General features: G+C 47.6%; 1 protein-coding gene and 1 long non-coding RNA gene across 2 annotated transcripts; one reads left to right on the forward strand and one right to left on the reverse strand.

Moving 5' to 3' along the window:
- Positions 1-3555: 3555 nt before the first annotated feature.
- WSB1 (WD repeat and SOCS box containing 1) lies at positions 3556-12356 on the reverse strand. The gene is made up of 9 exons (XM_027751679.2): positions 12250-12356; positions 11446-11614; positions 10239-10507; positions 9225-9356; positions 8725-8825; positions 6454-6626; positions 5656-5769; positions 4807-4914; positions 3556-4335 (listed from the first exon to the last, which is right to left on the reverse strand). The coding sequence occupies exons 1-9, from the start codon at positions 12287-12289 to the stop codon at positions 4176-4178; spliced, it is 1266 nt and encodes a 421-aa protein (XP_027607480.1). The 5' UTR covers positions 12290-12356; the 3' UTR covers positions 3556-4175.
- Positions 12357-12526: 170 nt separating this feature from the next.
- Positions 12527-23128, forward strand: LOC120324446. Its single transcript, XR_005565766.1, has 3 exons — positions 12527-12645; positions 20673-20784; positions 21715-23128. It is a non-coding gene; the product is annotated as an uncharacterized LOC120324446 (long non-coding RNA).
- Positions 23129-24261: the final 1133 nt, after the last annotated feature.

A 24261-nucleotide genomic window follows, 5' to 3' on the forward strand; every position in this document is an offset into this window, starting at 1 on the left:
AGAGAGATGGGATCGTGATTTCTGCCAGGTAACCCCAGTCCAGTAACTCTTATTAGAGCCCACAAATAAACATTTTTCTTCTTGTTGCAACACAGAACTGAGCCAGCTGGAATACCAGTGAGTATTCAGGAGCTTCTAATCTCATGTTAGAAATAAATCATATCTGCCCCAGAACTTCTGTCTGGAATTAGCTACTTACACGAGGCATAACCTTGCTGATAACTAATACTGTTATCATGACTCAACTAAAGTTTACTCTGGCTCTCTTTTGGTTCTAGTACATCAATAATTAGGGCTGTTCTGAGCCAGCTCATTGCAGTGGGATTTGGGTGAGGAGCTGTGTTTGTAAAACAAACTTGTCCTTGTGCAGAAGCCAGAATCCCACAGAAACCCCGTCTGCCTTACTCAGGTGGTTCTAATCTGAAATAATTACTTGGATAAACAGTTTCTGCCTGACACCTTTAGCAGATTTCCCATGGGATCTTACATAACCTCTGTCCTTTATGAGAATATTGTAGTATCTGCGGAAAAGGTCATGGGATTCATCCACCCTATTTCTAAACTGCTCTAATGGGAAGTCCTCATTTAGTATTGAAACAATAAACCCCACACGATACTTAGCAGTGTCATTCAGCTGTGATTCAGCTAAAATGCCATATATGAATGTGGGCTTTCAGAACATTCCAGAGAAGTAACTTCCTTCTGTCCGAAGCTCCAGTTTTCTCTAGGACTTGTTTCTCTCCCAGGCAGTGTCAAGCAGTCCCTGCACCCAGTGCTTCAGGCAGAGGGAACTGTCCCCTGGCTCCCAGGGTGGGTGGTCACTGGGCACCAGTTCACAAGCTGTGCCTGCATCCTGAGCCCTCCTTCCCCCTCCCCTCACCCGAGGGCCAGCCAGGGTGGCCTCAGGATGGAGCTCTTGCTTAGCTCTGTGGAATTCACACCATAAGGGGAGAATCCAACCTATTAATTTTAGTGCTGTGTGAAAGAGATTAGGCAGTCAAAGCACAGACTTTTCCAGGGCAGCAGAATATTGGCTTTCCTTTGGAAATGAGAGGAGCACATTGGCTGAAATGCTCCTTCCTCTCAGTAATTCCTCTTGGTCACAGCTGCTTGTAGAGGGCTGGGCAGTGAGAGATCTGCTGTGACCCCCTGCATGGGCAGGGCCCAGCCCAACCAGAGAGCACCCAGCTCAGCACCAGTCCCTTCCCAGACTGTGGGACAGGGGCTTTGGGTGTGGCCTCAGGTTGCCTTTTGCTTATTTACTTTACTTTTTTTCCCTCTTCTTCCCCTTGGCAGCTGTTACTTAAGACCAGCTGGGAGGAAATTGGTATCAGTCTGGATAGATTTAATTGTAGTCAAGATTCCTCTCCTCCTGAGGAATCTCCTTCCCTACGCCTTTAGTTCCTCCCTTCTAGCCTTCTTTGGAGAAGGGGTTCCTGGGGAATACCTGAATTTGTGTCCTGCATGAGTGCTGCTTCTCCTTAGATGCTGCTTCTGCTTCTCTGCTGCCTGAATGCTGGTACCCAGTGATTTCCTAGGTTGCCTGCCACAGCTCCTCTGCCTGTAAGTCATTTGTGGGTTTCTTGTCATTCTGGAAATGTTAATATCAACGTTTTTACAGCTTCAGTCCTCCAAGTTTGTGCTGCTCAGAGATCCAGGTCTGTCAGTGCTGCTGTGAGCAGAAGGAAGGGAGGATGAGTACTCACTGATCAGAAATGAGTCTTTTCCTGTTAGATTCCCAGGAGAGCACCAAGTCTCTCTGCCCTTGAGTCTTGTGGTGCTCTGAGGAACATGAGCACTGTGTGATTTGGGAAGGTATTTGTGTCTCTGGGAGGAGCTGTGAGCTGTGGCCTTGCTGATGGGCCAGGTACAAACCCTGGGCAGAAGTGGGAACTCCTGGGGGATGTGGCAGATCAGGCAGTGTGAGCCTCCCCTCGTGGTGTCCCACTGTGGCAGGAAGAGGCTTGTAAACATTTTACATTATTATAAATAGCCTCACTAATGAGGTAAGCTTGTGTACTTAGTCTAAAACTATCATTTGTGTCCTGGGAGAAAGGTTAGAACAAACAGAGGGACTGCTGCAGGCAGAGCTGGGAGAAGCAGCCTCAGACTGTGGAGGGTTTCCTTTGGAGTAGCTGGGAAACGGCATTTGGAGCTGGTGAAGGGTGGAAGCAGGGCTGATGTACAATGTTTATAACCACTTGATTTTTACTTTGGGGTCTCTGATGGGACAAAGTCCCCAGCACACAGTGCAGGACAGAGCACACAGTGCTTCAGCTGATCCCAGGGAATGCATTAGAAGCAGCAGGTGGTTATGAATTAGGAAGCTTCCCTGCAGCTCTGGAGAGCTTTTGCCACTGACCAGAGGCAGTAAATTCATGAGTAACTGTTCTCACCAATCCTCTCTCTGTTTCCCCTCTCCTCCTTGCAGGCAGTGTTGATAAATCAGTCACCAGATGCGATATCAGAAAACTTTTATACAAGTTTTTAATAAAAAAATTCAACAAAAATATATATCATCAGGCATTTTATGCAATGCATACATTCTTTATATCTGCAGGTACAGATAAATAACAGAAGGCAAAACCAAATATTTTGCTTATCTTTGGCCATTAACCAATAATCACCCCCAAAGAGATATTACAGGGTTAAAGGATAATAGACTGAGTCTGTAAACATCTCTCACTACAGACACAGTATCAGGCAATAATACAGTAGTCAGATTTTCAGAAATGTAAGGAAATAGTTCTTTAACACTGCCCAATACTGAAATTTCACCTGGTTTGCTGCTCTGGAGCATAAGGCCTTCAGCTGACACAGGCACAGTCCTGGGTTACATTAGATACTCCCCAGCCCTCACTGACCTCCTTCCCTTGGCCACTGTCCTAGCTGTGGGGGCTGGGACCAGTTTATCACTCTGTGGGTATAACCAAAACTGTGTATTCTACCCCCTCTCTGTCATTTCTGAGGGACTGGTAATAAATGCATTGTTTGCAGCAGCTGCCCAGGTACAAGCTGGGTGTTAAAGAAACCCTGTGAGGCAGGGGAGTGTTTCTTTGTCTTCACTCCAACAACCAGCTGTGACAACCCCCCTCCAGACCCAGCCTGAGGGGTCAGCTCTGCTACTGGGACATACTGGACTGGCATAACAGGCAGCTGCAACACCCAGACCATCAAAGAGGCCAGAACCATCCCCTGACTGACAGAGTTAAATCCCCCATTGTGAACTTCCCTGGGTGGGGGAGGCACTGGGCATTCCCACCTGAACCTGAGCATGTACAGACTTTGGGTTTTGGGACTTCTGGCACCACTCCTCGGATGCAGAGGAGGACCAGAACTCCAACAGGACTGCAGCTGCCACTCTCAGCAGGACTGTGACCATCATCCGACCAACAGGTTTCCTTTCCTTTTACTTTGCTCCCAGGGGGCCCTGTGGTGCTCAGCACAGGGGCCATCAAACACCATTCTGTTCTTGTCCCAGGGTGCTGGGTTACACACCTCTCTTTGTGGGTTAAAACCATTTTATTTATTGTAATCTTTCTAGTAAATTGTAACTCTGACTTGTAATCCTTCTTGAGCTGGGTTCATTTCTCCCACAGGTTTCCTTTTAAACCAGCACACACACACTGCTCTACAAAGCCAAGCTGTACCTCCTCACAAAGAAACTAGCACAAAGTCTGACCTGGGGCTCAGCTTCCTGAACCCCAACCAATGTACAAAAGGAACCTTAACTGCTCTGTAAGTCAGTATTTTCCTACCTCGATGTCCCAGAATAACAGTTTTCCTTCCACTTACAGCACAGATGCATCATGGCTCTACCAAAGCAATATATACATGAGACATGAAACATCAGAGAAGCAATTTTTAAAGGTACAATGATAACATGTAGCAGCTTATGTCTATATATGTACATGTTTTCACAGTTATATTTTAGAAAATTGAGAACACCAGGAATACTTCTACTGTGTTTTCTATAAATAGTAAAAAAAATTACCTGTCAGGCATTTTGATAAAATAGTATTTAGGTTATCACTTTAAATAGCTCTTGAAAACCTGTAGAGTTTTAAGCTTAAAGGCTGTACAGTTTGAGGATTCTGTGAAGTGTTTGTAGCCAGTTTCAGCAGCTGGGCCACCTGCCAGCTGGAATTGGAGTTTTTTTCTTCTTTTCCAAAAAATCAAATCTGGTAGCAAAGGAACTCCAGCACCTTGGGTGGGATGGGCAGGCTGGTGACGTGGCGGGTGGGCATGACCCTGCGGATGGCCACGCGGCAGAGGTGCTGCAGGCTGGGCACCTGCCAGGGCGTGGCCCAGAAGTGCAGGCTGCCATCCTGGGTCCTGCACAAACACAGCACAAACCCCACAGCCATTACTCCTCAGAATGGGCTCGCCCCAGCACCCACCCTCACACGCATTTCTAGGTAGGGCACTTGCTGTTACTCCGTTCCAGCTGTTCCACTCCCATTTACACCAAATGCCAGCTCTTATTTTAAGCTACAGCAGCACAATAAGCAACTTGTCTATGCAACAGGCCTGCACAGATCTCCCAGCAGTTCCTGCCCCTGGCTATCTGATGGCTTCTTCCAGCCCACATGTTTTGGGTCTCTCTCGTATTTATTTTCAAAGATAAGAAAGGAGTTTATCAGCTTATTGATTTTACTGCTATTCCAGGCATGCTTAAAAAAATAGTACCAGTCAGAAGCACCGAGCTGCAAGTCACGACTGAAGAGTTTTAGAACACTTGGCCACTGCTTTCAACCCTTTGTGTTATCTTATTATTTTAGAAAGGAAACCAAAGTCTATACTTGCCCTGCAGCGAGAACACTGCCATCAGTAGAGAAAGTACAGCAGAGCCCGTTGTTCAGAGGTGCAACTTGTACAGGGTATTCTTCATCAATTCTCCAGAACCTCACCATTCTGAGAGGGAGGGACAAGGTAGGAAGTTACTGGAGTAGGTATTTAATTCTGTTTGATATTATCTCTGATGCTGCACAAGAAACTAGTCTGAAGCACAGCTCAGGGAATTTTTATGAATATTTTAATAGGCATACACAGTGTTTCAGGTCTGGCCTGAAATGCTCTGATTTCTTCTTTCCTGATAAATACCTTGTTCTGTACTTTTTCAATTAAAAAAAAGACTGCCTTCAGTAACAGAAAGCAATACCTGAACTACAGATTTAGACAATTTCTCAAGTGTCACGTACGCTAGGAATTCCCAACAATGCTTGTCAATTAAAAAAATAAACCCTCCTGAAGATAGTTGAATACCCTTGCTGTCATGTTGAGAATGCAGCTCACATTCTTAAAACACAGTCCTTCAGGATACCACTCATGATGGTCACAGAGCTGAATCCAAATCACAGGACACTTTTCCCTTTGCTTTGGAATTTACTTCTGTCCACAAGACTTGTCCGCATTAACAACTCCATTTACAATCCCTCTTAGTTGTTTTCAGCTGTTGCACACTGAAGTTGTTCAGATCATCTACTCTGTACCCAACTAATGACTTCTACACTCAAAATCAGTGTTACCACACACCAGACAACTCGTCTGCTTTTACCGAGAGCGCCAGAAGTCACTTCTCAGTTGAAGAAGCCCAGCCCTGCCCGTGTTCAGAGTGCAGAGCCCGGGGTCTGACCGAGCCCTCCCCACACTCACCTGTCGTCGGCCAGGCTGGCCACGTGCAGCCCGTCGGGGCTGAAGGACACCGAGCGCACCCAGCGGTCGTTGGCACCGCCCGCGAAGATCGGCGTGGGAGCAGGGAACAGGTGCCTGGGGACAGAGAGAGACACAGCTGGGGGGTGGGAACAGGTGCCTGGGGACAGAGAGAGACACAGCTGGGGGAGTGGGAGCAGGTGCCTGGGGACAGAGAGAGACACAGCTGGGGGAGTGGGAGCAGGGAACAGGTGCCTGGGGACAGAGAGAGACACAGCTGGGGGGGGAGCAGGGAACAGGTGCCTGGGGACAGAGAGAGACACAGCTGGGGGGTGGGAGCAGGAACAGGTGCCTGGGGACAGAGAGAGACACAGCTGGGGGGGGGGAGCAGGGAACAGGTGCCTGGGGACAGAGAGAGACACAGCTGGGGGGTGGGAGCAGGAACAGGTGCCTGGGGACAGAGACACAGGGCAGGGTCCCCTCAGCCACAGCAGGGAGAGAAATGGGTGGAACATGTAGCTACTAAACTACTGAACTGGGAATTCAGGAGTGGAGACTGAACTCTGTGTCTGTCACAGCTCTCAGCACTCAGCTTTGTTGAAGGTGCCTGAGTTAGTGCACTGGAAGTACCAGTGCTGTAAATTCTCTCTCAGATGGAAGAACAACCTCCAGTCTCTGCCACTTCAGGGTTTCCATCAGCCCCTGCTCTTTCCCAAGTCCAATCATCAGTTACATATGGAAACCCATTGGTTTTCATCTACACTCTGGGAGAAAGTTTCCAGGTTTGACTGCTTTACTCACCCAAATTCCATGAGAATAACTCCAATATGTGGATCCCAGACATAGACTCGAGTATCATAAGATGCAGTAGCCAGTAATGCTCCATCAGGAGAGAACTCACAAGCTACAACATCATTGTGATGTCCTTCAAGTTTCCGTAACATGGAGTATTTATCCATATCCCAGAGGAAAACCTGCAATTAAATAAGCTGATGTTATAGCTCTGCTCAGAGAGGCAAGGCAGCATTTAATTTGTTTTTTAAGTATAACTAATCTTATTTAGGATTATATTAAAATCAGGTATTATGAATTACTACAATTAAGAAATATGCTCAGTGTCATACTCAGATTAAAATCAAGGGGTTTTTTTAAAAAATAATTAAAGCAGACATGCAAGTTCTAACTCAAGTTTGTTAAATGTTATTATCAAAATAAGCCAAAATATAAGATAAAGGCAACACAATTTAACCATGTAGCTTACTGAAATTCATGTATTACAAAACTATTTTATTAAAATATGCAGAAATAAATAGGGTTAAACTCTACAGTCCCCTCTTTTCAGTAACTACCAAAATTTTAAGAAATATACAGACAGAAAATGTAAGGTTAACATATTGTTACTCCAGTGGCATCCCTTTAAGATCACTTGTTTACAATTGCTTGGATCACCAACGTCAGCCTAGGAAGAGAAACAGATACTGCAAGCAAAAAGAATTTTCACAGCCAAAAATTATGTCTTTGGCAAAACAACAGGGAAGTCTAACCACATTATTAGAAAGAATTTAGGCATTTTAAATCAACAGCAACAAACAACATTGATATTACAATTTACCCAGCTAATTGCACAGTGTATTATAAGAATTGATAAAATATTACAGTATTCTGGGATTTTACATGCAGTTGTACATTATATATGATCAGAATAGAGACTGTGCAGAATTACTTAATAGGAACTATCCATGTACTGCAGCGAGATTTTATAGGAATGTAAGTCTTTAACAAAAGCTGTTATGTCCCTCTAAGAGCTCATTTCAGGGACCCTGATTTCCCCCTCCCCCCAACAGTTTTACCACACAGATTAAATTCTGACATCTTGGATAAATTTACGTTTGACCAAAGCAAACACAGCCTTAGTGCCTCCCACACTTCCTAAAACTGAACCGTTTTACAGTCGGTCATAAACGTGTTGACCGATTTTTCCGAGGAGCCCCCAACATTCCACAACACTGGGAACTAGGTTTGAGGAGTCAGTGTGTTTCACTGCTGTGAAAATTATCAAAAAAAAAAAAAAAAAGGAAAGCAAGCAAGCAAGCAGACAGTGGACATGGACCAGCACCTGCGTACGTACAGGACCCCTTGCAGCCGAGGGCAAGGTTACTTCGTCCTACGGTCCCGGCCCGGGCTGGCGGCCAGGCATGGGCATGCCCCTCTCTAACAGCACTGTGCTCCCAGAGGGGCAGCTTAACTCAATCACACCAATATTGCTGCCACCACCTGTGACAGGGAAAGCAAGAAGCTTATGGAAAACACACAGCCTACAGACAGCAATGTCCACCCCCCCTCTGCTCCAGCTACAGAGCCAAACCCCAGAGCTCAGCTGTTCTCCAGCAGATCTGCACTGGGAACTCGAGGGATGGAACACATCTGAGCGCTCATCTGGACAAGTGGGTTGGGCCTTTCACTCCACTGAACTACCTACAGAGCCCCTGGAACCAGGAATCCCCCTTTCTTGTTTGCCCTAATTCTTGGGTGCCAAGAGTAGCTCATGGCACAACTGCACTGCTTTCGGTTCTCTGGCAGGGCATTAGGGTGGGATGGAAACAAAACTAGTGTGCTGCTCCTCCTTCTAACTCTTGTGCCATTGGTATGGGAAAACAGGGAGAAACACTTTTGTTGGGCAGGAGATACCCTGACTGGCTCAGACTTTGAAAAGTCCTTATTGAGCAGGAAATAGAAAGCATCAAATCAAATCAAAATAGTTTTATGCATTAATCTAAGTATCTTTTAACACTGGCAGCTTTAGCTGTCTTTGGTCTATGCCATGACCCCATGCAGATGTGCAGACCTATTTCTCAAAGAACACTTACAGCCTCTTCTACTAAAAGCAGTGCAAGTTTCATTCACAAATCAGGGTCTCAGTGCACCATTTGCCAGTCTAATTTCATGCACTTTTACATCATCGTCAAACATTAGAAGTTCATGACACCGAGCACAAGCTTAATGTTATTTAGATTTCAAATGATTATGCACACAATTCAGGAGATTTAAGGAACAAGAAACTCTGACACATACTGCCTTACTAGCTCCAACAGAGCAGAGGATGGAGGAGTCTGGCGAGAATGCACAGCCATACACCCAGTTCTGATGGCCTCTCAACACCTTCATCATATTTCCTAAAAAGAAAGACGCTGCTGTAAGAATTGGTTTAATATTACAAAAAATTCAGATTGAAAAGCTTTTCCAAATTAGTTATTCCTTTGTAAAATTTTGTACTGTTTTTCCAAACATCTTGCAGAGTCATTGTACACAGAAACAAGAATCCTGTGATGCAGCCTCTAAATCCCATGTCCCTGTTCAGAAAGTCACTTCATGCACTCTTAACTTAGCCCAGTCCCCGATTCTCCCTTCAGGGTACACACAGATAAAGAATTCCAAGAGAGTGTAGAGTGGGTGACTAACAGAGCTACACTCATTATTTAAGCAATCCTGACCAAACTGAGTTTACAGCAATAAAAGAGGCAAGTACACAGATATTTCTCCCGGGTTTTAGAGCAGATAAACTGAGCACAAACCATCATCTTTCAGGTCCCACACCCGCAGGGTTTTGTCTCTGGATGCAGACACTAAAATCAGGCTGCCATCAGGGGCAAAGGTTAAATCTCTGACAACTTCCGTGTGGTCCATCAGGTTCAGGAGGAGTTTTCCTGTTACATGAGAACACCACAATTTAACACGGACTGTACTTTTCCTCAGATCAAATGCTTTATGGATACAAACACTGAATACAAAATTACAGCACATGAAGACAATTTTCATTGCAGAAATACTCCCTACAGTGAGCAGCATGTGAATCCCTTCACTCCCCTGGATCAAGAGGCAACTCCCTGAAAAGCCAGAAGATCTGTACACTAGAACCTCAGAAATAAGGCAAGACTTGGCTCTTGACAGACATTCCAGTTCTAAGCTTCAGTTTACAAGATAACGGCAAATTACTCAATAGTCATGAATTTTTTTAAAGCTGAGGAGTTCCCTCCAGCTTAGCAGCTGTGCTGCCAGCGAAGCTGAGAGTCCCTACGTTCAGATGCAGTCTTTTTGAGTTGAACGATTATTAACTTTTTAGAAAAGTAAAAGGTCCTCATCACCATAAAGCAGCAACTTCATGCTTTGAAAGTTTCCTTCGAAAGTATGGTAAAACTAGGAAGATTTTAGAGTAACCAACCAATGTATGTATGCACACATTTAACCATTTTGCATCTTCCACCACTCACATCTCAAAGCATGACCCGCATCTCTTGTTCCTCTGGCAGGTTTTGATTACTTTTGGTTGCAGGAGCTCATGCTTTTTTTAGATTATTTAACTTGTACTCAAGTTTCATTTCCCAAGTACAATTCTGTAACCGATTCCTTCTGTGGATTAACGGCGTTACACCAAGTGTGTGCTGGCACTTCAGTGTGATGAGGAGTGCTTGGAAAATGCTCTCTGGGACACGGTGGGATTGTCTGGGCGTTCTGTGCCTGGCCAGGAGCTGGACTCCATGATCCTCGTGTGTCCCTTCCAGCTCGGGCTGTCCTGACTGCACACCCACCTGTGTAGACATCCCAGATCTTGATGCGGCCGTTGTTGAGGCCCGTGGCCAGGAGCAGCTGGTCCTGCCCAAACTTGAAGCGGTGCCACTCGATGTTGACGCAGCGGCTCCGCTTCTCCGGCACCGAGGAGCCGAAGGCCAAGCTCCACACGATGTCCCCGCAGTCGAGGATGTGCTCGCAGGGCTTGTTCTTCTGCCCACTCTCACTGTTCTGCCTCGGGAGCCTGGTGCTGGCAGGGTTTGCACCATTCTTTGTGCCGTGCAGCAAACTGAACACACAGAAAATACAGAAATACAGCAGAAGTTATCCTGAATGGCAAACGTTTCTTAAAAGATGTAATGAAACCTCTGAGCTGTCATAATGTACATCTCTGAGACCCATAATGGGGCATTTTTACTTTAAAATTATAAATGCAGGTTTTTTTCTTATAAGTGTGAAAAATTACCAGCACCTGGAAATCTTCCTACATAATATAATACTAATATTTTGTACTCATTTTTATCTCTGTCGAGAGCAAGATATTAACTTAATTAACTGTGAAAGCTAACAGGTTTAAAGCATTTATAGAAAAATGAGTCACAAAAATTTCTAAGACTTTCTGCTAAATGAGCAAGTTCCCTGCAATTCCCTTGTATGTGTTAAAACCTGGGAAGAGATACTGAGGTCAGGACATGGAAAATATTAACCACCCCAAGAAAGTGGGTGGAAAAGGGTCAGGAAAATGTAACCAGCTACAGAACTGTAGTGGTTGGTTACCAACTTCACTGAAATGCAACCTGCAAGTGCCAGTGAACTGTGTTTTGGAACTTCACCTGCATTCTTACACAGGTGATAAGGAAAGAGGTCTGCCTTTTAGTAAATTCCTAAAAGGTAAAACCAAACAGCTTTGTGATAGGAAATTTAAAGGGCCAGATCTGCCCAGGTCTATAACTTCCCTTTTCATTCAAACTTCCTCTTACTTTAGGGCATCTGAAACTACTAATAAATCCCTCCTCCACAGACTTTGTGAGGCTGCAATAGTTGATGCTCTTGCTGGCCACAGAGGAAGAGATGAAATAACAGCTGTTACTTTAAGGAAGTAGCTTTTCCCCAAGGTGCCAAAGCCTAAAAAGCCAGTCTATGCATTTTAATCCATTGAAACCCATGTCCTGTTTTTAAATTGTTCTGTTTTTCAGGTGCATTAGAAGCCACGGAGGTTTGCCTTACAAGTTACTGAGGCACTGTGCCCAGGGGACCAGCTTCACTATGCGGTGTCCCTGCGACCACGCCAGGTACGAGCCATCGGGAGCGAACGCGACCGTCCAGTTCTCCCGCCCACACTTCTTGTCGAAGGGAGCCGTGGGGGCGAGGAGCTCTCCTACCGTGCGGGACCGTGCTGGGGGAACAAAGGGGAAAGGCAGTTGAGAAAAAGGCAGCGCGTTACAGCGGCGACACCGGAACCCTGCAGTGCCTCAGCCCGCTTCTGCTGCACGCCATTTAAAGTCATCGAGAGCCGGGGCTTATGTCACTGAGGAACCGATCCCAGGGCTGAGCCCGGGCTGCCAAAGCCATCGAGTCACTGGGGACAAACACGGGGCGTTGGACGCCTGCTTGTGCTGCGGGTGATGCCGCACGCCGGGGTCATCGGCACCGCATCCCGGGATCATCGGCACCGCATCCCGGGATCATCGGCACCGCATCCTGGGATCGGCGGTACCGCATCCCGGGATCATCGGCACCGCATCCCGGGATCATCGGCACCGCATCCCGGGATCATCGGCACCGCATCCCGGGATCATCGGCACCGCATCCCGGGATCATCGGCACCGCATCCCGGGATCATCGGCACCGCATCCCGGATCATCGGCACCGCACCCCCGAGTCGGCCCCGCCGCCCCCGCGCGCTCCCACGGCCGGGCCGGGAAAGGCTCCATGTGCCGCGATCCCGCCCGTCCCCGGCGGGCAGCGCCGTGTGAGCCCCGCCCGAGCCCGGGCCGGGCCGCGCTGCCCCCGCACCCCCGGCCCGCTCACCGATGAGCTTCTCGTTGACACTCGGGGGAAAGCTGGCCATGGACGGGCGGCCTGCGGGGCGGCGGCGCTGCGGCGGGACCGGCGGCTCGGCGGCGGCGAAGATGGCGGCGGGGAGGCGGCGGGGCGGGGCGGGGGCCGGGCCGGGGACGCTCCGCCCGGGGCCGGGCTGGGGCTGCGGGCAGCGGCTCTGCCCGCCCGACTCTGCCTGCCCGGACCCGGCTCTGCCCGCCCGGCTCTGCCCGTCCGGACCCGGCTCTGCCCGCCCGGCCCTGCCCCGCAGTTCTGTGCCCGGCCCGGCCGTGCCGCTGTCCCGGTTCCCGGTGTGACCCCCCCAGCAGCCCCGGGACGTGCCGCCCGCACCCCCGTCCCTCCTGTCCGCGGCAGCGGCACCCGCAGGTACAGCCCCAGCCCCGCCCGCGCCAACAGAGGAGTCACATTTAAACGACGCAAGGGACTAAATCTGTAGTGACCTGGCTCCCCCAAAACGTGGAGGTTCAGAGTACAGCAAAGAACCACAGTGAACACCCCCCCATATTGCAATCAAAAGGTGGTTTCTAGCTGCTGTAGTGGGGATGTACTGAGGGGGTTGTGTTCAGAGGCTACCGACTCCTCAAATGGGATAAGAAGTGTTCTTCTTGCCTAAATGCCAGACCAGCAGCAGAGAATGTTCCTAGCACAGAGAGAGATTGTCTACACTATCTTTTAAGGCAGGTTGTGACATCCCTGATGTCTGTTTGACCACGGGACTGCAGGATGACACGTAAACCAAAAAATATGCAAACACTTATACGACTTCGTTGTGGAATGTGTGTAGGACAGAGATGTGAACACTTAATTTCATCTGCCCTAACCAGGGGCTGGAAGAGTCTCAGGACTTTCCTACCCTTTGATATTTCTTTATAGTTCAGCATCTACATCCAGCAAGAGCTTGTTTATGATAAAATTTTGAATTTGCTTTTAATGTTGTCCACAAACAACTTGGAGAAAGAGACGCTGAGGTCACCTCGGTCTCTGTCCTCTGCTTTCTCCTTCCTTTTTTTCTCCTTTTGCATATCTAAGTTCTGCCCCTCTTCTAGAAAAAGTGACTCTTCCTTGCTCTGTCTAGACTTCAGAGAAGCACCCAGCAGGATAATTAACTGCAGATAATGACTGTGATTTCATTCCAGAGCAGTGGCCTCGCTGGCAGACGCTGCAATAGCCATCGGGATGAGCTATTCAGCAACAGCCAGGAATCACCCCTGGCTGAGCAAGGCCAGTGAAGCTTTTTTTAACCCGGGTAGTGACACAATGTCAAAGAAAGGAGCAGGAAGAAGTCTGGAATATTTCCGGTGATTCAAACACTAGCACGGATTAACAGGGGTTTGTATAAACTCCCTTAGCCCATCGTAGCATTAGTTTGACACAGTACAACCCTGTTCCTGCTCTATCCATCCTCCTCTGCCCGCAGAGGGAAGAGCCCTGAGCGGCTCTGAGCACCTCATCTCTTGGCACAAGGCAGATTTGTAGCCAGTGAATATTGTGAAATGCTGCTGGGAGTTGCTTCTGAGCTGGGAGTGTTTGAGCCAGGCCAGCCCCTGGCTGAGGGGGCTCACAGAGGTTTCTCCTGAGGGTCTGAGCCTCCCACAGAGCCAGCACAAGGCTGAGTTCTGTTTGCTGACCTTGGGGCTGTTACAGCCAGAGAACCAGAGCTTTGCAGGGGTGTTACCAGCTTGCTGCCTTCCTTGCTTTTTTTTTTAAGAAAAGTATTTTGCAATTTATTATTTCTTTATGTCTCTGTGTTCCTGTAAGTACTGCCCAACAGTTGGTGTTTCTTCCCCAGTGTGCATTCTGCACATTAGCACAGTAAATTTAAGGCCAGAAGAGGTGATTAGGTCATTTAGTCTGCTTTTTATACAGAGGAATATATTTTAATCTAATTTCACACACCTTCAAACAGTGAGGATTTCCAGCCTTTTTACAACACTGGGATCCAACCGAGTCTGTCGGGTTCTGTTTGCTGTCCTGGTGTGGGTTGTACAGACAAACCTCCGGGAGTCTGATCAGCACAGTGAGTGTAAAACACAGAAAAGGACTAGGAAAGCCCATGGGGCTCTCTAAGGCCCACAAGTTATGTTCCTCCTCCTCACAGCTGTCATTCTATAAAGCACTCCTGACAAATTAGGAACAGTTAGGGCCAGTCACACCAAGTCCAAGGTAGGTGATCTGTGCAATAGTACCTGCATCTCGGAGGTCTGGCTGTCATTAAAAATTATGCTATTTTTAGTCTACACTGTTAATAATTCACAAGCTCCTGTTTGTTTTGAGAACCTTCTTGAGATGGAGAAAGTTCAGCCTGAGTTTGTGGAGGCAAAAGAGAAGGTGAAAAGAAAAACAAGAATGGAAGAAAGAAAGAGAGGGCAAAGAGGTTGAAGAGGAAAAGGGATTGCAGTGAGGAGAATGATGAGCAGCAGAGAAACTAGAGAAGTGCTGTCAGGAGTTGGACTTCAGTGACCCTTGTAGGTCCCTTCCAGCTTAGGATATTCTGTTATTCCATGATTCTGAGGAGGTCCAAGTGACAGCCCCCCCAGGGTGAAAGGTTAGAAAACCCTGACATACAAATAAAGCAACACCCCAGCCCTGCAAGGAGCTGTTAAAGGACGGGGCCTTGCGCAGTGGGCTTTGCCATTTCACAGGCTGTAAACGTGCTTTCAAGATCCTGAGCAGTCTTTGCCCCTCAGTGTCTCTGCCCCCCTTGCTGCAGTTCCTCCTTGCCCTGAGGTGCTGCAGGGATGGCCCCGTTTCAGCTGCTGCCTCATTTCGTAGGTGGTGTTGTTTGTGGGGTCCCTCCCAGCAGTCTCGGCCCCGTTTCAGCTGCCGAGTGTGGGACAGTGACCCTGGGGTTTGCAGTCAAATAGACAAACAGCTCTTGGGAGGAGGAGCGGGGGGATGAGGCCACTTTCTCAGGGTCATCCTGGAGCAGCCAGGAGCAGAACTGTCTGATCTTCCCATAGGCACCTCATGCACCAGGAGCTGAGGTTCCCTCCCTTGCTGGAATTCTGAGCTGCCATTTCTCTCTCCCCTTTTCCCTGTTGCTCTGTAACTTATTCACCGTTGTTTCTTGTGAAAATTTTTAGATGGTCATAAATTGATGTACATCTGGTACCTCAGGGGTTAATCTGTAAAGGTCTGCTAAAAGAGTGTACTGTGGAAAAGCTGCAGATGGAATATCAGAGAGACTATGGAATTTTGTCTCCACATTCTTTTGGTCTCGTTGGGATTTTATAATTTTTGGAGCATGTCTTTGGGTATAATAAATAGAGCAGATGGCTCAGTGTGTGTGGGGAATTGAGAGCTTCCATGATGAGTAGCTGCACTAGAATAAGGGAGAGAGAAGTTTGAGGTTATTCCTTTTAGGTTCAAACCATTCCTTCTCTATAAGCCAGCCATGGATGCCTTGTAAGGGAGCTGCTTCTAGAAACATCTGTGCTAAATTTACCCACTGAGGGTACAAGAGGTCTTATCTCAAATGGCTGAAGGTCACACTCAGAGCTTCAAGCTGTCCTAAGCAAGGGCAGTAGAGAAGGTTCCCTGTGTTACAGAGGAAGCAGGTCAGGCTCCCTTGAGCTCACTGTACCCACACCCCAATGTATGCCAGCATAACCTCCAATATCCACACAGCTACTTCACTTCTTCTCTAAAAAATCCTTTCTAATACTTACTGGGTTTGTGTGTTCCTCTTCAGCCTGTGTTTCCTCTGAGCTCAGCTGCCAGGGAAGGTGTCCAGGCCCTGTGCCAGGATGCTCCAGCACCTCAGCTGTTCCCTGCAGTGGGAAGGGACTTCCTTTTCCACTGGGCAGTGAAAATTGGTACTGAGCTGGTCTGTGTTCCTTTGGCTTCAGTTCCCTCACTCTGCTCTGTAATTACATCTGAATATTTACAAAGGTGCAAGACCCTAAGTCTGTCATTATAACCAGGGTTCAAAATGTACCAAAGGATGGTGTGAACAGAGGGAAAACCAATGGCACGGAGGGTGTCATTGTAAATGCCAATAAATCATCTATAAATTCAATTTATAGAAAAGCAAGTTGAGTTTAACAGGAACAATGACTGAGACAGACTCCCTGCATTCCGTAGAGCAGATCAATGAAATGATCAGAACAGAGGAAGGCGACATGTCGGGGAATTACGGGCTGTGTGTGGCAGCTTCTGCCTGGAAACAGCCAGGGCTGCATTCCTGCTGCAGGGAGTTGGGAAAGAGCAGGTTGTTTATAGATAAAGAGTGTTTGCTCACAGATCAGAAATGGGCCTGAGCTGGCGTGGAACTGAGCTTCAAAATATTTGGGTGGCTTGTATGTAGACCTGTTGCTACAGCAAACACGTGCAGAGGGCTACAGAGAAGGTGAAGAATCTGAGAAATGGAGGTTCTTTGAAGGTGGAGGTTGGACAAGAGAATTTCTAAAGATCCTGCCTAGCCCCATCTTGTTGGGCTGTAAAAATGCTGGAAATAGGTGAGGGGAGAACTCAGGAACTCCCCTCTGTGTTACACTGAGGATGTGCAGCCGTGTTTGCCCCATGGGAGAGTGAGGCTGGTGTAAAGGAGCTTCAGCAGCACAGAGCCCACTGTGCTGTTTGACTGCCCCACGCCACAGGCTTTGTTTCCTTCTGTCTGTTCCTAAACAGCCCTGGGTACAGAGCACCAGAGCCGTGCCTGCTGTAATTCACCTCCTGCCTCACCTTCCTCTCCACCCCAGCATCACGTCTGGCTCTGATCAGCCGGGGGGTCACTCAGTGAGTCTGAGAGCTCTTAAGGGAAGGCCCTGCCCTCTGCATTAACGTAATTGCAGGTTATTTGTGAGATTCCTTGCATGGCTTTGCTTCCTGAAGGTCTGGCACAGAAATCCGGTTTTGTAATTTGAGCCTTAACCAGCAGCTGGATGTAATTATGGGCTCCATTATCCCGGCAGCCGCTGGAGCACAGAAAGTAAAAGCTCGGTGTTGCCACTAGCCCTGGAAATGCCCCCGTGGGTAGCTCACAACTGCCCTGCGTGGGCTCTGTGCACACAGGCAGGACTTGGGGTTCTCTGGAGCCTGCTCTGTGCTGTTCACAAATGTTTCCTGAAAGAGCCTGGCGGGATTTCTGGTTACACCCTCACTGTAGCTCTCCTGAAGGCACAGATTGCACACAAAACGTGTAACAAATAAGCCTTGACAATGGCAGTAGGTTCCCTACTAAAGCAGAGCAGGATTTGGGGGGAGCATAATTAACTTTTCTGCCAGATGTCATAAACGGGGGGATGAGCTGATGTGCTCAGACCTATGGACACGTGGATCAGCTGCAGGGCAAAGGGAATGGTGACTGAACATGGTGTCTCATGGCAGCTGCAGGCTGGGAATGGCTCTGGGAACACTCTGGTCACCAGAGTCCAAACGGGAAAGGCCACTGGGAAGTAAAAACAAAGAACAGAGAGTACATTCCTGCAAGACCTGAAGTGTAAGCCAGTACCCAGACATCTCCTAATTCAGCACCACTGGGGACATTGCAGGTGTGCACTGTGGAACTTGGGCTGTAGATCCTGCTGTTCCCTCAGCAGACTGTCCCAGAGCTGCTGTGGCAGGGTTGGTGCTGGGGGTGGCACCAGGGCTGTGCCCTGCCTGCACCTCTGCCTGGCTCCTTGTTTCAGGGGCAGGGAAGGGGTAGCTTCTTCACCTGCTTGTGCAGCACTGATCCAAAGGATCTGGGTGCAGGGGGAGCCCTCACAAGTGCCTGCAATGCAAACAGCACATGGTGTAGTGAGGGCTGGGTTACACAGCTTGGGTGGAAGGTGATAAATCCTCCACGTGGAGGCCGGGCAGACTCACTCCCACTCATCCACGGCTGTGCAGCTTCTAATCTTTACACTGCAATTGAGTCTCTTCCATGCTCCTGGGTTAAAGCCTTCCAGCTCCCACATGGCTCAATCAAGGCCCTTTTTTGGGCTGTTTTTGAAGGTTGTCTTGCCATGACTGTGTCAAGAAAGGGTGTATTTTTTTAAATTTAAATTGAGATTCATATATGGAAGGAAAAGATGAATTGACCACTTCAATCCTGCCAGTCCAACATAAGCAAATATTTTAAGTGCAACTCCATTACAGGATTAAGCTGCAGGAAGCTCGTGTGCTTCACAGCTGTAACCTTTTCCTTTCTTACTGAGCCTGGAAGCGTTGCCCTCTTGCCTCCTTTCTGTTGGAGCTGGCTTTTCCTGTCACACTGCATACTCTGACAGAGCTTGGCAGTTTTCCCTGCCCTTGGCAGCTCTGGAATGCATTTTTGCTGTTTCTCAATCTCTGTTAGGACTGTGAGTAAGGCAGAGGTGGTGTCTTTGTTGCACTGCTGCTTTTAAGTCACATGGTGATGTTTAGGAAATCTGTGGACCTGCAGCACAGCAAAATTACAGCACAATGAAAAAGGAGTCCAAAAATGCAAAGCAGGTTAGTGAGTGCCCAGGTCCTTAAAGGGTTAGGTTCAAGTTTAGGGCAAGAAGAGCTATTAGTGGCCAGGAGTTTAGTTCTCCAACATTGTTATTGCCCATGTGGCTAGATAATTTAAAAAATAAATAAACAGGAAAGACTGGATCTATGTTTGGATACCAGCTGAGGGCTCTGTGCTGCTCAGCATTATTTGGAAGCCCAGCAAACCAGCACAAGTTTTATCCCCAGGACACTGCCAGGGACCATCCATTCAAACCACTGGGTGTCTACTGCAAATGAGCTTTTTGAAAATTTTGTTTTAGAAAAGCCTGAGTGGGCTTAGGCAGCAGTTGCAGTTCAATAGGGCAGCATAAGCTAATGGCATGAGTCATGGGGAGGAAACAGAGCTGCAGTTGGGGAACACTGTTCAGTAACAAAGAGTCTTTATGTTCCTAAATTCATACGGGCTGACACGAGGCTTACAGAGAGGCTGTTTAAGAAGCAGAAAGCTCAGTTCTGTTCTTGACATTCTCCCTGTTCTTAAAGACTCACATTTCCATCAGATACTTCCCTCTCCCTCCTCAGTCCCTGTCCTACACCTGAGTTTTTAGGAAGACAGAGGCACAAAAAAAGGTGATCTCTGGTGCCCACGCTCATCCAGTGGCATTTCTGCCCTCTGCACAGCAACTGTGTTCAAAGCAAGCTAAAAGACCAGTCTAGATGCTCCACCTGTGGATGTTGCAGGTCTGTGCTAACAAGTGACTCAGTCGGTAAATGCTGTTTCTGCCCCAGCCATTTGGTCAGTGCTGAATTAGCAGGGTGCAGGATGAATGCTGTGCTGTCAGCAGGGCTTAGGCCTTTGGACACTCAACAAAAGACATACTTGATGGATGTGCTGATGGCACTGACCCCAAATCCTGGCTCTGAGGCCATGTGGTTGTAATCTAAAATCAGCTGATCTAACTGAGAAATAATTCCACTGAAGTTAATGGGAACTGTGTCAGGGAAAAAAGTATCAGTCCTGTATTGTGCAAGTTGTGACTGGTTTTAATTCCACAGGTCACCTGAGGGATGGGCATTCACTGCTGCTTGTTGGGTAGGTCTGTTTGGGGGGGAGTGGCCTTTGGGAGCTGATCACGAGGCACTGGAGACAAGCACTCAAACAAGTATAATGGGGTTTTATGGAGAATCCTGCATTGCTTCCAGTGGAAACACTGCAGGATGCAAGGGAGGGGGGACTGGGAGCAGGCTGAGAGCTCCTCTTGCTGACCCTGTTGTGTGATAAACGAGCAAGGAACCAGAATGTCAGGGAGAGGAAGCGATAACCTCGAATTATCCTCTGGGGCAATGTTCTAATCTAGGCTGAGCTGATTACTCATCCAGAACAATTAAAATACTGCTTTATAATAATTAAGTAACTTAACCACTGCAATGACTGTAGTATGTGGGGAAGGCATTGCTCACTGGGGAAGGGAAAAGTAGATACACAAAGTGATGTCATTCCTCTGAAGCCTTTAGAACATGCACAGGTACACTGGGAGTGATTGTGATCAAACAAACTTCAGCTGGGGCTTGACAAAGAGCTCGTTTACAGCTCCAAGGCACTGATGGGGCTGTGTCCCTTTCCAGTGCACGGCATCAGCCTCTTGTTTCTGAAAATCCTCTGTTCCATTAAGTGCAATTAGAATATCTGAGCTCTTCTGAGGCCTTGATAACGGACTATTTTTTAAATCAGATCAAGTATCAGGGATTAAACTCCTGGTGTTTTGCATCCAAATGAGATTTCTGCTGGAACAGAAATATTTGCATTTAGAATTGATTGTATGAAAAAACGTGCTACAATTTGAATGATCCTTTGATGATTGGACTTTCTGGGATAGAAGTTCCAGTGTGAGTATTTTGTATGGAATCTGTAATTTCTCTGAAGTATAATCCATCATTCTGTGATTACCATTAATTTAGTCAGATAATTTGCTTGCTCTGTTCTTGTTTGACAGCTCCTGTTGCAATCAGGGAGGAATTGGGAAGCAGAGAACATGAGAGAGAACCTGTGGCTTACTGTTCAAGGAAAAGTTTCTTCCCATTTCAAATGTCCCCAGCACGTGCCGGGTAAGTCAGTGAGACACGTCAGAGAAAGAACACAAAGCCACCACTCATTTATGGAACAAAAAGAAATGCGGGCTGTTTTCTCTAGTGGTTCGAACATGAGGGATTTTAGCGGGCTCTATTGCCCTCTGATGGACAAATCCATGGAGCGATGTCCTCGGAGCCCTTGCAGAAGGGGGGAAACGCTCCAATGTCTCAGTGCAGGAAGAGCTGCAGCGCTGCCAGGGAGGCCCCGCAGCTTCCCTCGGGAGCCTGCCCGCTCCCAGATTAGATTTAAGGCGTTTGTAGTTTAGAAGTATTAAGTCACCTCTTACCAAACACTTGGCAGATCCTTTCCTTCCTCCCTTCCTTCCTCATTTATTTAAGTTTGTTTGTTTAGCTTCTCTTAAGAACAGTAGGAAAATATTTTTGACCCTGATCCCAGTTCCTGCAGAATGACACCCGGTTCGTCAGGAACTCGGGTCAAACCTGTGCCTTGCAGAGGAATGCCTCCAGAAGGGATGGGAGGTTTCTGGACCAAGGCTGGTACACAGAAATTAAAAAGTATCACTCAGCATATTTGAGCCACTGCTGGAGTGTTTGAGAAATGCCGGTGAAAACGAGAAAGCAGGATGGGGGGAATGGAGAGGAGAAATCGAGGGATGAAACAGAGGCTTCAGGGAGTGGGAGGAAAAAAAGATGGGTTAATAAATAATTTGAGTTGAAAACACAAAGTAGAAAAATGCAGATGATAAAGATGTGGGAGGGGGAAAATCCATATTCTCTATAAAGAAGCCAAGAGAAGTGTTACCTCAGAGAGCCAGTTCAGGTGTAATAGCAGAGGGGCCCAGACCTCCTGGGTACATTGTAGGTGATGTCCCGAAATTACCTGAATTTGAAAGGGTAAAATGCATCAGAAAGGCAGGAAATGCTTAAGGGCTTCTACCTTTGAAGGAGACTTTATTGGACACAGGACCAGCACCTTCACTCTGGAGCCAAGGACAAAGTATGAGCTGAGAATTCCTGTGGGTTTTCCTGCAGACCTGGCCCAATCCTTCCCTCTGTGTGCCTTGACCTTCTCATCAGCTTCCTCGTCCTCTTACTCAGGCAAAAAGCAGAAGCACCAGAACACCTCCAAGGAAGTGATTCAAGGGGCACCTTTGGCTTTGACTAGAAACCCTGGTGGCTGGAAACTTCCCACGGGGGACTCTTCCCACACAGATACATTTCCAGCTCACACTTCTGTGGCTCTAAACCTCTGCTGAGAGGGAGCAGAGACATGGCAGGGACTTCCCTCTGCCACGTGACTCCTGCCACTCGTGCCACTTCGACAGCTACAACGGGAAATTTTTAGCAAGGACAAGCCATGGGCATTCACACCAAAGCCTGACAACACTGTGTGGAGACCTTGGGCTGTAATTTCTTATTTTAGTTCACATAGGAGCTTGAGGAAGTGCATTAAGAAGCTCTTGCCAAAGTGTCTTTAAAAAATCCACCCAAATAACCAAGAAGCATGGGATTATCAGGAGCTGCTAAAGAAATGGTGCCGCATCTGGGAGTTATCTGGAGCCAGGAACTTGGAGTGGTTTATCTTCCAACAATACCTGACTGGCTGTTACAGACTGTCCCATCTCTGCCTGTGGGAGGGCAGAATCAGGGGGGATTTCATGTACCCACAGGCAGGGTCTGGCACAAAAATTAATAGCAGAGATATTGTGGAGTTTTTAGGACAGCAGATCACTTCTGGGATATTGGGTCTCTGATCCAAATACTGGCTGGAATTTTCCAAAGAGTTTGGGGAAACATGAGAATTTCCAAAATCACCACTCAGCCCCTGAAGTTTTCCCCCCATCTAAAATCTGGGAATACTACAGCAAGTCATGTTTGCTTTTAGGGAACAGATTCGTTTTGGGAAAAACACTACCAGAAACGGGAAGAAGCACTGCTGGTTTTGTTTAGTAAGTTCTGAAGGGAAGAAATGGCCTGTCCTTTTCTACCTCAGGCAGGAGTTTCCAGGACGCTTCTCTCTGATCTAATCTTATCACCCTGATTTCTTTCTGGCATTTTGGGACATGTTTTTCGTGACTATATCAGTCAGCTGAAGCCCTTTCCTGCCCCTGCATGAATTATTATTGTTTGGATTTTGGCAGAACATAGAGATCCTTCTGAAGATTGTGGCTGAATTGCCTCCATGGAGTTTATTCCTGCTTGATTTCTGTGGGGTATTGATGGGAAATATATAAACAGCTGAGAAAGGAGATGTGACAAGTCCATGGCGGAAGGGCTCAGCAGGGCAGTTCTGCCTCCAGCAGGGAGACCCAGCCCTCGGGTTTAATAATAATAAACAATCCCGGGTGAGATCTTTGCTGCCCTGAACCCGCTGGGTGTTTTGTGTTCATCTCTGTGTGTTCTGTGTTTGTGGTTTGTGTTCCTCGCTGCCTTTACACTCCTGTGACAAAGCCTTGACTCTGATCCCAGGGACACAGCTGGTGCTGGCCCTGCCCCAGGTGCCCTCCAGAAAAACCTGCAGGAGCTCTTGGGGAACAGAGCCCTGGGCCCATCCTGTGTTCCAGAGTTTGAGGGAACCGTTCACCTGCTCAGGGGCGATGTTGGGGAGTGTAACAAGTGCTCATGAACCGTGAGGTGATGCCAGTGCTTGGTGGAGCCTTTCCCTGTGCCAGACACAGACACGGGCAGGAAATGTTCCCAGGGGAAGCTTCACCCACAGCCACCCCAGGGGAGATTCTGACAATGAACCAGGTACCTACACAGGCCATGCAGGTCTGGTTTGGGTACGAGGATGGATAATCAGCACAGAGGGGTCTTTTCTAGAACACAAGGCAACATTTAGCTTTAAAACCCTTTTTGAAACATATTAGTGCTGGCCATTCCACTGCCCTGGGAGGCAGAGGGATCGATAGCTTTACACCACAGCCAGCACTGCCCCCAGCAAATGGATGGTACAGACCCCAGAGCACTGTGTCTGTCAGGGTGCTCTGCATTTCCTGACACACAGAACCACACGCTGCGCAGGCAGAGGCTACTGTTTATTCTTCGACCAGTTAATTGGGCTTTTTCTTAAATAAAATGTTTGCAATTTATTTTCATCTTTTTATAAAACACCTTTTCTTTGAATATTCGCTGTGACTCAAGTTCCTGGATGCTCATCCTTTAAATCCGAATTACAGGAATTTCATTGCTCTTTATTTACAGGGAAAGTTAACTCAGAATATGTTTGATATGGCTATTGCTGGTAATAATTTATATGTTCTACAGTAACAGCAAGAGTCTGCAAGTCACATCGAGGCCCTGGTTGAGTGAGGAAACAGAAAGTCCATTTTCTCCTCCAGTTCTTCACTGCGCATTTGCCAATTTTAAATCCAGAGCCCTCACCTTGAGCTGCATCTTTATTTATATCGCCAGGACTTCAATGTGACTGTAGCCGGAAAGAACATTATTTTGTGCTTCTGTCTACCCAGAAGGAAAACAAATTAACATTCC

This window comes from Pipra filicauda, unplaced genomic scaffold (assembly GCF_003945595.2).
Source record: "Pipra filicauda isolate LSUMZ 115617 unplaced genomic scaffold, ASM394559v2 scaffold120_size2142806_pilon, whole genome shotgun sequence".
Taxonomy (NCBI): domain Eukaryota; kingdom Metazoa; phylum Chordata; class Aves; order Passeriformes; family Pipridae; genus Pipra; species Pipra filicauda.